This window comes from Lissotriton helveticus, chromosome 12 (assembly GCF_964261635.1).
Source record: "Lissotriton helveticus chromosome 12, aLisHel1.1, whole genome shotgun sequence".
In the NCBI taxonomy this organism is placed as follows: domain Eukaryota; kingdom Metazoa; phylum Chordata; class Amphibia; order Caudata; family Salamandridae; genus Lissotriton; species Lissotriton helveticus.
This window is the reverse complement of record NC_136073.1, coordinates 257,410,702-257,425,636: the sequence shown is the minus strand read 5'-3', so window position 1 is coordinate 257,425,636 and position 14,935 is coordinate 257,410,702. Positions and strand designations below refer to the sequence as shown.

The 14,935-nt window shown below is 41.7% G+C and overlaps 1 protein-coding gene across 7 annotated transcripts in view; it reads right to left on the bottom strand.

Moving 5' to 3' along the window:
• The window catches only part of NFAT5 (nuclear factor of activated T cells 5), a 787,967-nt gene that overhangs the window by 54,417 nt on the left and 718,615 nt on the right, over positions 1-14,935 (bottom strand). For all 7 annotated transcript variants that reach the window (XM_078670043.1, XM_078670045.1, XM_078670041.1 and 4 more), the window contains one exon: positions 2,104-4,990. In XM_078670043.1, the coding sequence (XP_078526169.1) occupies positions 2,104-4,990 (2,887 nt within the window). The remainder of the gene's footprint in view (positions 1-2,103; positions 4,991-14,935) is intronic.

Sequence of the window (14,935 nt, the reverse complement as noted above, 5' to 3'; positions counted from 1 at the left end):
GTGTCGGTCTGTCTGTCTGTGTCGGTCTGTCTGTCTGTGTCGGTCTGTCTGTCTGTGTCGGTCGGTCTGTGTGTGTCGGTCTGTCTCTGTCGGTCTGTCTCTGTCGGTCTGTCTCTGTCGGTCTGTCTCTGTCGGTCTGTCTCTGTCGGTCTGTCTCTGTCGGTCTGTCTCTGTCGGTCTGTCTCTGTCGGTCTGTCTGTATCTGTCTGTATTTGTGTCAATCTGTCTCTCTCAATCCGTCTCTTATGGTTATCCGTCTCTTATCTCTATCTGTCTTTATCTGTCTGTTTTTATCTGTCTCTGTCTCGCTCTCGGTCTCTCTCTCTCTGTCTATCTGTCTGTCTTTATCTCTGTTTGTCTCTGCCTGTCTCTGCCGGTCTGTCTGTGCCTGTCTCTGCCTCTAGGCGCAATTGTCCAGATTCTGAATGTGCTTACATCTAATGGTCAGGGATAGTGACTCAAAGATGAAGCTGCTGCAGGAGAAGAGGAAGTCGTAGGCAACACGAAAAAGAAAGCTTCCCAAAAGGCCCTTTAAAAGTCAGATGTGAAAGCGCGTACAGCGGGCTTTTAAAGGGCCATTTGGGAAGCTTCCCGACGGTGCCGTGTGTGACGTCACAGAGGCCGGCAGTAAACACAGAAGATGGCCGCAGGAGCATACGTAGTAAATACGTATTTGTTAGGTATTCACTATGTATGCTCCTGCGGTCATCTTCAGGGTTTACTGCCGGCCTCACTGGAAACGTAGAAAGAGCACGGCAAGGTCCGTGGGCCGCCGATGAAGGCCTGCCGGGCTGTACTACGAGTACAACGGATCTAGTTAATAGCCTGTCCACTTCTTTGGTCACCCGCTACAACTTACACAGTGGAATCTCATCTATCTGGTTGACAATAACAATCCCAAGATATTTTATCTCTGCACACACTCCACCAATCATCAATATTCCAAAACATAACGTCCGTCTTGTAGTTATTCACCAATTATACAGATTTTAGAAAGTGTCAGGTTGTAGCTTTGTTAGAAAGTGATTCTATGACTAAGAAAGCTACAATATATGAAGAATTACATCAGTTGCTGTTTCCTTATATTAAATCAATGTTTGAACCTCCGTGGGGGCCTAATTTACAAACTCACTGCCACCTGAGATTTGGAATAAAAAAATGCATCCAACTAATAAAAACTTCTAATAGGGCTAGTATTACCCAAACTCTATTTATAATTTAATTGTAATATGTTAATTTTACTTCTGCTGAAGTCTGCACATTTTCACAAACTGGTATTTCAACTATTTGGCCATATAAATGTTTAAATACAGGATGTATTAGGTTTTATTTTCTCTTGATGCAACCTTGCAAAGTTTTTGAAAATCTAGCTAGGGCAAAACGAGACCGGGGTTTCTTGTGTTACAGTTCAGGGAGGACTGGGCCTGGCAGTTCAGGCTTGACTGTTCCCAATAGAGCAGGGTCAACACTCATTTGAATATGGCTAAGTCCAAACTGAGGTGGCAAAGTAATGGTATGCAAAATAAGGATGGACTGGGATGCGGCCTCAAGTGATTACCAGTGGCTGAGATTAATTTAAGCACCCCATCCATCACTTTTTTGTATACATCAGTGTGTCGCCCTAAGTGTGACGGGTATGGGCAGAGGTGGGGCCTGTGCACACTGTCACAGGGACCTAACTAGGGCGTAACCGGCCCTGGGTTGCTAATGCTCCAGTTTAGGGAGAACTTGGTCTGGTAGTTCAGGCTGGACTGTTTTCACTGAAAAAGGGTCAGGACTGATTTTCATATGGCTGGGTCCAATAAGGTGGCCTGGTGAGCCAAATAACGATGGACTGTGAGGCAGCCTGAATAATTATGAGTGGCTGAGAATTCTTCAAGCATTCCATCCATCACTTTTGTGCATAGTTTAATTTTTTTGAATTTGGCTTGGTGTAAAATTAATGAAATGTGGCTTGAAGATTCTGTGTCTAGGTTCTAAGACATTATAAAGAAGCGGACGATGGTGGCCATCAGGATCGGAAATAATTGTTACATTTGTATTGCAAAATTAACAAACATATTGCCTGTGTATCTAATCAAACACCTTTTAACTGGCACTTACTGTTTTGGATTCCAAACAGGAATATTCCTGAAGTCTGCTGAGATGAAGCAGGAGAGTTTTGCAGCTGGTTAAGAGCACCACCTGCTGTGCTGTGAAACAGAGCAGCCTGTTGTTGTGATGAAGATGTGCTTACTTGCATCCCTCCAAGGTTGTTTGCTGGACTGAATAAAGAGGACTGTTGTATCTCTTGCTGATTAATGCTATTTTGCAGAGCAGACATTGAAGCTGAAGTGATGAACAGTGTTACTTGCTGCTCTTGGGAACTTGGAGTCCCTTGGACTATTTGAATCTGTTGGGTGTTGTGAAATATTGATGACTGCTGCTGCTCAGATTGAGATGAGGTGGAATTCTGAAGTGAGGACATTGAACCCTGACCTTCAAACTGCATGGGCTGTTCCTCCCGATTCATAGATGGCCTGTTTTGGGAGTGAAAAACAGCCTGATTCTGTTGCTCCTGATTTGACATTAGGCTTTGACTGGTGGTATAAAGCATGCTTTGCTGTTGTTCCTGAGAAGACATTGTATTCTGATTGCTGAATACAATTCCTTGTTGCTGTTCTTGCGATACAGAGGTGTTTGGGATTCCAACAATCGAATGCTGGGATTGAAACATTGATCCTTGTTGGTTTGTGCTCATTGACATCTGTGATTGAAATAAGTCCTGTTGCGGCTCATGCGGAGACTGAAACATATCTTGCTGGAGCTGCTGCTGAGACTGAAACAGATCCTGTTGTGGTTGCGACTGGGACTGAAACAAATCCTGTTGTGGTTGCGACTGGGACTGAAACAAATCCTGTGGTGGCTGTGGCTGGGACTGAAATAGTTCTTGTGGCAGCTGCTGCTGGGACTGTAACATGTCTTGCTGGGGTGATTGTTGGGACTGAAACATATCTTGGGGGTGATGTTGTTGGGATTGAAATACTTCTAGAGATGGCTGCTGCTGGGAGTGAAACACGTCCTGTTGAGATTGCTGATGGGATTGAAAAACATCTTGCTGAGATTGTTGGTGAGACTGGAATACATCTTGTTGGGGTTGCTGATGGGACTGGAACATGTCTTGTTGGGGTTGTTGATGGGTCTGAAATATGTCTTGCTGGGACTGCTGCTGAGACTGAAACATGCCCTGCTGGGTTTGCTGCTGGGACTGAAACAAACTCTCTTGGGACTGGTGCTGGGATTGAAACAGGTTCTGCTGTGGTTGCTGCTCTTGGGAAAGGGCGGTGCTCTGCATGTGTGACATTTGTGTCTGCTGCTGGAAAGTACTTTGTTCTACATTTGTAGCTCCTTGATGTGTATTGTGGGAATTCTGGTTGGTAAAGAATGAGACCGTTTTATCTTGAGATGTACCATTATTTGGCAGAGAGTTTAGTGAATTTTGGGAAATGAATAAGTGTGCAGACTGATGATCTGGTGAAGCGGATGTGCCGTGAAGCACAGTCATGGTGTTTGGAGAATGGAAAATTGAGGACTGCATCTGGTCTGGAGAGGAGACTGAATTCTGATGCTGCTCTATGGTATTAGGGTTATGGAAAATGGATCCTTGATTGTCCTGGGACATATTCTGTGCATCACCAATAGAATTTGAAGGGTGAAAAAGTGGAGTTTGGGATATATTGGGAGATTGCTGCATGAAGTTTCCAGACTGAAGTGTCACCATTTCACCGGACTGCTGAAAAAGGCTTCCTCCCTGCTGCTGAGTTCCACTAGTCTGAACAGCCATTATCTCTGGAGATGAGAAAATGCTAACCGGAGGTTGGCTTTCGCCACTGTGTTGCATCTGAACTATGGCAGCCTGAAATATATTACTTTGCATCTGTTTTGCTTTGCCAGGAGACTCATCACCATTAGCAGAATTAGATGATTGAAACATGTTTGAGCTGGTGGTAGATGCATCCTGTTGAGCCACTGCATTGCTTTCATTCCCAGAAACGGATGAGGGAGAGAACAAGTCACATTGCATGTGCAAGTCTTCACTAGGAGCCAGTCCACTCATGATATGGGAACTGTGCCCATACACTGGTGATTGTTGAATGCTTCCAGTTGTTGAGCCAGTTGCTGCAAACAGATCTGACTGCATTGATCCTGTGGCCTGATGGATACTTTGTTGCATTCCCATCACTAGTGAAGATGAAGTGTCCATGGCTTGCTGCTGGTTTGATAAGGAGCTCTCAGTTTGTGGAATAACATTTTCAGACCTTCCTGGTAAGCTATCTGGTCTGGAATGGGTTGAATTATCAGGTGAGGAAAACATTCCTGAACCAACAGTGCCCTGAATTTGACTGACCTGCTGAAATATTTCAGAATTCATTTGCTCGGACACTGCCTGTGTACTTTCACCACTACCTGGTCCAGTAAACAACACAGCCGAGAGTTTCTGCTGGGCCTCCAGGACCTGCTGAACCATGTCCACATTTGCACTGCTGCTAGTGACTGGGCTAGATGGGAAGCTGCCTGTCTGCATCTGTTGTATAGTGTTCTGTAAATGGTTCACAGCATTTGCTGGGGAGAACATACTGGAAGACATTTGTTGATGTAACGTCTGTACTTGCTCTCCAAATGTTTGTTGCTGCTGTGAAAGTTCAGCCATTTGCGACAAATTAACTACTGCTGAATCTGTTTGTAGAACATCAGACTGTGCATCTCTTCTTGGAAATTGTACATTCGGTTGCAGCAATGATTCAGTATTCTGACTAGGGACAGAGACCGAACCAAATGGGACTGAATGAGTAATGTCTTGTGTTTGGAGAGGACTCATGGTCTCTGGACTATATCCTTTTGTCGGAATAGGAGTTTTTTCCCCATCAAGAAGAGAGACTGAAGGAGAGAACGACCCACTGCTAGACATGTTTGTAAGTGGGTTCGGAGATGGTCCAACGACATTCGTAGTCTGAAAGAGAAACATAAATCTACTAAATTGTCTGAGTAATGTACAGTATATAAAATAAATATTTTGAACATCTCAAGTGTACCCAACATTTTGCACTTCTGTTTCAAAGGTTTAACAGGTCAGACATGCATAAATATCTTTTCACACATTTAAGATTGTTAAAATGGCATACCACCTATTTAAAGTATTGCGGATGAAGAGACAATATCCATCATAATGTTTTTACATGTAACCATGGTTCTTAATAAAGCATGGTTACCTTTCATTTATTAAAACATGCTAGGTATTCAATGGCAATTGACTGCATGGGTAATACAGTGACTTCATTAGTGTTTTCAGATTATTAAAGAGTACAGGTTGTATTTCTTTGTTAGGAAATTGTATTTTAGCATTACATACCACCTGGGCCACTTCAGAGTGACACTGAGAAAGACATGGGTGACTGTGTATGAGTCTAATTAAAATAACAGCAAAGAAGAACTGTAACTACATTTAATATCTTCTACAGCACTGGACCTTACATAAAATCATAAGCCTTTGGTCACCTTGAGCTGGCCAGATGTTTCAGATAAAAATGGCCACACTTATTTTTAGACCGATGTCATCAAGATCGAAGTGCTTGCTAAACACATAAAAGATGATCTTAACATACCGAGAGCTTCAAAAATTTCAGATACCGGCAGCCCTCGCAAGAGCACTGAAGACAATATTCTGCATCTAAATGAATGAGTTTAAACCTACCACAGATACTTGCTGACTAGTTTACAAACAATTACTAATCGGAACAAAAAGGTGCCAAGATTTCCTTTTTTTTTTACCTTCCACTTAGCCATAAGGGGAAGAAGGCTTCTTCTTACTGTGTTGCTGAAACTATTTTACCATCTCCTGTCGAAATTGGTCAGGCAGCCACATAGGCTTCTCCAAAAACTCGATGTACCTTTTGTATGTAGTTGCTCTTGGCATGTAGTGTCATGCCTCACTTTGGATTTCTGTTAATGGGGTATACATTAAAGAAATTCCAGAGCTCTACTTGGTGCATTTTTAAATTAGAAAATGTATCTTTACCCAGGCTGCAATGTAAGGTGTAGATATTGGCATTCTCTGTGTTGCTGCCCTGAAAATGTCCTGTGAATGTAGCCCTCTTACAAATGAGGTGGGAGATTCCTAATTTTTCAAGTCAAACATAACTTTATTTTAGATTTCATGTGCTTAAAATATACTTCACAAAAGGGAAGGAAAATATTACTTATCCAGCAAGCATCAGTTCAGAGCATGTAGCGGTGTAGATTCATATGATTAGCATACCTTGTCATCTCGACTTGGGCTTTGACGTTTACAAGTTGTTTTTGTTTGAAGAAATCTTAAGTCACAAGATGTGGTGTGACTCCTCCTCTTAGGGTACATTTGTGAATGGGTACTGACTAGGTTAGATTTTCACACAATGGTTGAGAATATACTTGGAATGCGCATGTAAATAAGCTGTGTGATGTGTAGTTAAAAGAAGAAAGTAAGAGATCTGCAATAGACAGGCTTCCAGAGAGGAGGGCAAGTGCATATGAATCAACAGCAATATATACTACACACAGATGTTTACAGGGCAAGTAGCATTTCCATTCATAGAATGTGTGGCTGTAGATACAAATGCTTAGCTTAGATTTTAAAGCAGTGTCCTTTGGAAGTGGTAGCTAGTGTGTGGATGATGAAAATGATGGGACTACAGGCCTTAACACTGTCTGACCGCCCATGTCTTACTGACAGGCTAGGATGTTCACACAGTAATACTTTGTATAGGCGTTTGGTTTTGACCCAGTGGCTGCTATGCAAATGTCCACTAATGGGATATTACCTAGAAGGGCCAGTGTGACTCTTTTTTTATGGCTGGATTGTACTCTGGGAGGGAAAGTAAGAACCCTTTTTACTTTAAGACCGAAGGTTTTAATACACTCGACTATCAGTCTAGCTATGCCTGCCTTGGAGATAGGAAATCCTTTCTGAGGCATTGTAAAGTACATAGTGCTTGTCCGATTTACAGAAAGGCCTGGTCATATTAACATAGTATATGAGAGCCTTCCTGACATCGATTGTGTGGAGTTCTCTCACTGTAAAGCAAATTAGTTGCGGGAAGAAGACTGGGAGGTCTAGGAGGGGGTCAAGGTGGAAGGGTGATACCACATTCAGGATTAACTTAAGATTTGTTTCAAGGAACGTCTTAGTGAAATTGGTACGTTTCACAACCAGGTACCTTGTGAACCTGGTAAGCTTTTGTAGTGCGAGAGCTTACAGCTCACCAATGCACCGAGTGATGTTATGGCCAAGACGAAGGCCACCTTCGAGGAGAAAATTGAAGGGAGAATGCATTAGGTCCATGGGTGATCCCATGACCGTTGCGAAACCACAAAGGAGCATAAGTTACTCTAGGTGGTACTGTCTTGAGGTCCCACACGAAGGCTTTGACAACTGGAATTCTGAAGATTGATGTGTGTCTTCTGTTCTGCAGGTAAGCTGTGGCTAAGTGTAGGCAAACAGAGGTGTAAGCAAGGTCTGCTTTCTGCAACAGCAAAAGGTAGGCAATGATATCATTGAAAACAGGCCTTAGTGGGTCCAGGTTTTTGGAGAGACAGTGGAGAACAAACCTTTGCCATTTTGTCACATTAACAGGCCATTGCTGTGGGCTGTCGTTCATCCTTTAAGATGGACATACATTCCTGATGACGATTGAGGTGCCAGAGTACTAGGATTTCAGGTGCCCAATGGCAAGGTTGAGCTGACAAGGAACCAGATGCTCCACACGACCTCACTTCTGTGTGAGAAGGTTCGGCCTGAGGCAAGAGCCTCTCATGAGGGCTGATGGACATCTCCAGGAGGGTGGAGTAACAAGACTGTCTGGCCTGGTTGGAGCTATTGGAATGAGGGTTAGTGAATCTTTGCCTTAGTTTCTCACCACAAAGATAACCAGTGGGAGAGGTAGAAAAGTGTAGGCAAATATCCCTGAGCAATGTATCTAAAGTGTGTTGCCCATGCACTGTGGTTTAGATATCTGCTGGTGAAGTTTGGGCATTATGTGTTTTCTGGGGTGGCAAACAGGTCAATCTGATGTATGAAGGATGTATCTCCCTACTTTTACCGCGTTAGGAGGCGAGACTCGGTAGAGGTTTCCCACGGCTCAGCATGGTGTGGGACTCTTGATGGCCCTTACCTGGCCTGCTGTTCTGTGTGTGTGACCTCATTATTTTCCCTATTTGGACACCTTTGGAGTCCGGTTGTTATAAGTAACACGCATGACTGTTTGACTTTTTATCAAAGAAATTGAATACAGATTTTGGCATGCCTGGTCACACCCATCATTTCTGGAAATTACATTGTGTTTTATCAGGAGTGTTTTACTGTTGCCCTGAAGAAGTCCACATTTTTGGACGAAACGCATTGGCTGTTCTGCTCATCTATAGAGTTTTTGTATTGATTGAAAAAATAAAGGAAGTCTTTGAAGAATATCTTTTGACACAGACCTCATAATTCCAGTGTAGCTCTTTTAGTGGTGCACCATCTGTGAATTTGCTAAACTGATGTATGAAGGACCTTGGGGTGGAGTTACCTTTCATGGACTTCTTGATGCATTCTTCTGAGCAGGACTGCAAAGTTGTTGTTCACTACTGGGATATGCGGCACCCTGAGGTGAATGCTGTATTCAACCATTCCATAGAGTGCTACACTTCAACCTGTACCAACACTAGATCTTCCAACTGTCCCTCTGCTTGAGACAATAGAAGTGCAAGGCACTTCTGGAGGAGGGAATATGAATCCTCAGCAGCAGAAGTGATGGAAGTTGGCACCCTTGGCAGACCCTAAAACCTTTTGCTGATGCTGACTGGAGTTCAAAGACGGCCAGCCGGCCTGTTGCTGGCCTTATCCTGAGCTCTGCCTAAGCATGGGATCTTTTATGTGACCTTATCTTGGAAGGAGGACTCTCAGGAGCCGAAGGCATACTCAAGGCCCTGGGCAGGGTCTTCATGTGAGGGCCGATCTTCAATGTCGGGCTGATGTCCTCCATGTACAGACTGTCAGATTGGCTCCAAAACACAGTCTCGCAGGCTGCTTGATATGTGGGCTACATGAAGCCCTGAAAGCCTTGCATCTTTTGGTTCTTGAGCTTCGAGGGGGATCTTCCTCTCGAAACTATCCTGAGTACCCTGGGTGTTGTGTCAGTATTTTAAACATATGTTAACCATAAATTACCTTTAAGCGTTGCTATTTTCAAAGTACCTCTGGGTTTTATGATCATATACCACATTAACTTTTCCTTGAGCTTAACTTCCACAAAGCAGTGAATTTGGCAGTGTACAAAGCGGGAGTTTGCCTTTGGCCAAGCACTACTAGAATCTCCTGTCCGAGTCCAACCCCGAGAGGGCACTGCCTTTGGCTGAGAGCAGAAAGGGTGGCAGCAAGACATGACCTTCAACCAGCTCCTGCGTACAAACCGCTGCAGGTGGCTAAAAGTTGTGCACAGCCTTTGGCCCTTTACATATGTTTTATATTCCATGTTTATTATGGGGTAGTAGCTTGAAAAAACAAATTTCTTAAAGTGCAACAAAAGGCAATAAAATAAATTAGAATATCTAGATTTACCTTTCATGAATAAATTGGTGATAAAGCATTGGTCAATGCTAAGAGTCATGAATATGAGCTCTTTTGTCGCTACATCGTTCACAACATAATTATGGATCTACCATATCTGCAACACAACAAAGACTTCACAATAAATGTTGTTTCTAGCTCAAATGGATAAAATACTCCTAGACAATGTGTTGCATAATTAGCCTGCACAATCAATATAAACGTACTGCTAACCTTAGTTGTAAACGTTTGCAAAGAAGTTCGTGGGCTGTTATGATAATGAAACCTGTTCTTCACACTGAATTGTGAAATATTTCATGCACTGCATTTTGGGCTTTAAAAGCACCCTAAATAATTATATATAAATATGTACAGATCGGAAACAGGTATCCCTGGCGAACTAAGAATATGGTGATTTACTGATTAAGTGGAGGGAACAAGGATTAATAGAATGGGAAGAGTATAATGTTTTTAAATGTTTATATCCTAAACTCGCCATCCTGTACTTGTTGCCTAAACTGCACAAAAATCCCACTAATCCACCAGGGAGGCCTATCGTATCCTTGATTGGCTCATTGTTGGAGAACACGTCACAGTTTATAGACCACTATTTAAGACCATTTGTGGTAGACTTACCCTCATATTTGAAAGACACAACCCATTTTTTGACTATTATTGATGGGATACACTGGGAGCCCAATTGTGTATTAATAACCATGGATGTGTGCAGTTTGTACAAATGTATTGAACATCAATTTGGGCTACAAGCCATTTAACACTTTTTTCGATCTAGGTCCATATAGTTACGGGGACATTCCAACATGGTTTTAACTATGATTGAATTCTGCCTGAAGAACAATTATTTTTTGTTCAGTGATGTCATCTATCGTCAGTCACAGGGCACAGCCATGGGCACCTGCTTCGCCCCCAGCTATGCCAATTTGGTCATGGGCTGGTGGGAGGAGCAGGTGGTATCCCAGATGGCAGAGTACAATCATTGTGTCCTGTGGCTACGATTCATAGATGACATCTTTTTAATTTGGGATGGTGATATGATTTCTGCTAAAACCTTTGTAGCCCAGCTGAATAACAACTGTTACAATCTATTATTCACTACCAATATGAGCAAAAATGAGATTGAATTTCTGGATATTTTGGTGCAGATTAAGGAACAAAACATCACCACGAAGCTGTTCCGTAAACCAACAGCTGGGAACAGCATCCTAAAAGCGTCTAGCTCTCACCCCAGAAAATTAGTTCACAGCATTCCATTTGGCGAGCTGCTTCGTGCAAAACGCAACTGCAGCTCGGAGCAGGGATACAATGAGGAAAAGAGAGTGATGGTTAAGAGATTCAGTGAGAGGGGCTACTCAAAGAGAATGATCAGAGATGCAGTCAAGAAGGTAGAGACAAAAACACGTAACCAATTATTACATCCTGAGGCAAAAACAGAGGAAGAAACTACAATGAGGTTTATTACAACTTACACAGGCCAGGCATGTCATGTTAGGAAGGTCCTTACAAAACACTGGCATACTTTATTGATGGACAAACATATAAAAAAGTATATTGGCAGTAGTCCTCAAATTACTTTTCAAAAGAACCGCTCACTGAGAGATGAGCTCAGTCCCAATATAGTGAGTGAGAGGCAACATCAAAACCTAGTGGGGAGAAGTGGTTTCAGATGATGCAGAAATTGCAAAGCTTGCAAATACAGCACTGACTGCGAAAGCCTAAGTATACTAGGTGGAAGGAAAGAACGTGTAATTAAAAAGAACTTAAATTGCAACACTATGTATTGCATATATGTACTAATTTGTCCATGTCAGAAAATGTATATTGGGAGTACAAAACATCGGGCTAAAAAGCGAGTATTGGAACATATTAGGGCAGTTCGTCATCATAACAAGCTATACCCCATAGCAAGACACTTTTTTGACCACCATATGCAAAATGAACGCTTTTTGAAAATGGTTGTGATTGAGTCAGTGGCTGAACATGTTCGGGGGGAATAGACTTTTGAGCCTTAGCAAGTTAGAGTCGAGATATATAATTGATTTCGAAACTCTGATTCCGCTGGGTATGAACTCCAATGAAGAATTGTCAGTGCATCTACAGAATTGAAGAAAGGTGCTTAGAATTGTTGTCATTGTATAGAATTTATCAGGAATTGCTTTTAATATTAATTATGTTTTACTTTTTAGGGTGCTCTTCTTGCACTTTGTTATCACTGGCCATCTCACTAATGCCTCTGACACGTATTGGGACGGAATTGTTGTAGATATCCAATTACGTCTTCTTGCGCATCATGACCATCATGCTATGCCCACTTGGGCAAAACTGCAAAGGCAAATAGTATGACACTATTTACAACGAATATGGATAAATATTGTTGGAATTAAACATCTCACCAATACCTTTGGCGCGTACTTGGATTGAATTGTTGGAGACATCCAATTATACTTTTTGCGCATTAGGACTGACATGCTATGCCCACTTGGGCAAAACCGTAAAGCACAAGAGTATGACACAATTTATAATGAATATTGACAAATAGTGTCGAAATTATTAAATGTTTCATAATTACATTTGACTTTATGAAGTATGCGCTAAGGCAAAAGATAGTAAAAATGTTCAGTGCAATTGGGAGCAAAATGCATAGCACTATTTGTTGTCTGCAAAAACTTTATTTATAAAAAAAGATCGCTCGTTTACAAATATGTTGAATGCCCACTTGGGCTTGACTTTACACGCTGCTCTCTAGTCGGCATAACTAGTAATCTATTAAGAGCACTAATGCGTGTATTAATATCGATGATTGCGCTAAATAACAAATAAACTAAAAATGTAATGATAAAAATAATAGATTGTTTAAATTTAATTTATTGTGCTATCAGCATAAATTGGGTTCGGATACATGTAAAGAACCATAATGCAATGTAAATAGCTCAGAGACACAATGTACAAATAATCATGTTAAGATAGCCGCAACAGTATTGATTTTTCACTATACCACTGTTGGTGTTATTGTCTGTTGTTTATTTTCACTATTTTGTGTTTTTAAACGTGTATCTGAATGCCTATCACCTAGCGTGATCAAGGCGAAAGCTGAAACGCGTTGCTTCTTCTTGCTGCAATAAAGAACGGGTTTTGCTGCAATTCCACGGTGTCCGTGTCACTTTCATGAAAGGGAAAGTTTGGAAATTGGATACAGAGGGTTCCGGTACTCTGCACACGGACCGCCCTGTTGACGGCCCCGGAAACCGGATTTTGTATGAAAAAATATATATATATATATATATTTATATTTATATATACACACATATGTTTTTTTTTCCACAGAAAAAAAACAAAGGTTACAGGGACGTCATAGTTAGGCTCAAGTTTCACTCGTACAAAACCAGTGAAATTCAGCAGTTATAGCCAACTACAACGCACACCCCCACAATCCACTGCTAATGACCTCATATATTACTTAACTCATTATGTGGCGAAGGCTACTGGGTATTTACAGTCAGGTCAATGTTTCCATTGAAAATACATTTTTTTAGTTTGCTAATAACTTTAGAGAGTGCAGTTTAATGAATCTTCACAAAATGTTCGACCAAATAAATAAATTAATTCTCATCCACCTTAGCTCCTTTCTGGAAAGTTTCATGGCGATCTGCCAAGAGGGGCTGGAGGAAAAAAGGGGGTTCCCAAAGTGTGTTTTCCCATTGATTTTGCCTTAGGAATATTGAACAGTGATGCTTCAAAACCTGCTTAACGGCAATTCACCAAATTTGGCAGAAAGCTAGACCTTGTCCCAGAAAAGGTGTTTTATGACATTTTGGGGGCTATGAAATGGGCCATCAATCGAAAAACTCTTCAGTTCAATCAGAAATTCTGCAACTTGTACAGAGTGCCCCATTTATCAGGTTGTAATGCTACATGTAATAGTGAATATTCCTTCATTAGATGCAGAAGGATAAAACATTAAAGTAAAATAATTTCTAATGAGACTTTTAGACTTTGCCTCAATTGAAACGGAATCCCTAATGGGGTTGTACGTCACTACAAGAAGGCAGTTACAATGTAAGTCACTAAAAACTAGCCACAACATCTGGAGCCAAAACATTGGGTGTAGTGTTACTTTTCATTTACAAAGTTTTAAATTTTGTAAAATATATATATACATATGAGAGGTTGTATGGGTGGGTGTGTGAATGACTAAGTGAATATGTGTATGTGTGAGTAGCTATATGGATGTGTAAGTGGCTGTATGCGTGAGTGACTGGTTGTATAGGTAGCTGTATGGGTGTGTGAGCGGTTGTGGGAGTGGCTCTATGGATGAGTCGATGATTGTGTGAGTACCTGTAAGGGTCTGTGAATGGTTGTGAGGGTGTGTGAGTGGGTGTATGAGAGGTAGGATAGGGGTTTGAGTGGTTCTGTAGATGTCATGAGTGATGCCACTGACCATGTCATGAGTGATGTAATATGTGATGTCATAAGCAGTGGATTGTGGGGGTGTCGGATATAGTAAGCTCTGATAACTGCTGGATTTCCCTGGTTTGTATGACTGAAATCTAAGTCCAACTATAATGTCCCTGTAACCTATGTTTTTTCCCTGAGAATTTTTACAGTTTTTTTTAATTATAAATCTGAACTGTAATCAATCATCTTTGAGAGTGTGTGTCTGCGTGGGTCTGTAAGTGGGTGTGTAAGTTCCTATGTGAGTGGGTGTACCTGAGTGAGTATATAAGTGCATGTATGTATTTTTGATTGTGTAGGTGCATGAGTGCCTTTGGGGCTCTGTGAGTGGGTCTGAAGGTATCTGTGCATATCTGTGAGTGGTGCATACTTGGGTAATTTAAAAGGGAGAATCATGGACTCTGCTCTTACCAGGAGACAATGAGAAATAAATCACTGGTCACACCAGATCAGATTGCCCTCCTACAGTCAACGATGCAGTCACCTCCATTAAGGATTTCAGATCGTTTTTCAATATGAAATACAAGAGGAAACACACTTAATAGGTTAATTTGTGTTTTACTGAAGTGGAGCTTCCACTAGGAAACATGCTATGTCTATATTTGTAAGCGCTTCCTATTTTTATTTTAGAGTTTTATATAGCGCGAACTTGACCCAAATCAGGTATCAGAGCGCTGTACATAGCACCAGTTACATTACATGAGGACACATTCATTTTTGTTAGGCACAGGGAGATTAAATGATTTGCCCACTATCACAGGATGTTCAGCGTCATTGCAGAGACTCAAACTCAGTTCCCCAGATTCGAGGTCGTCTGCCCTAGCCGTTGGGACAACTCCTCTCCCCTATTGAGGTTTAATTTCT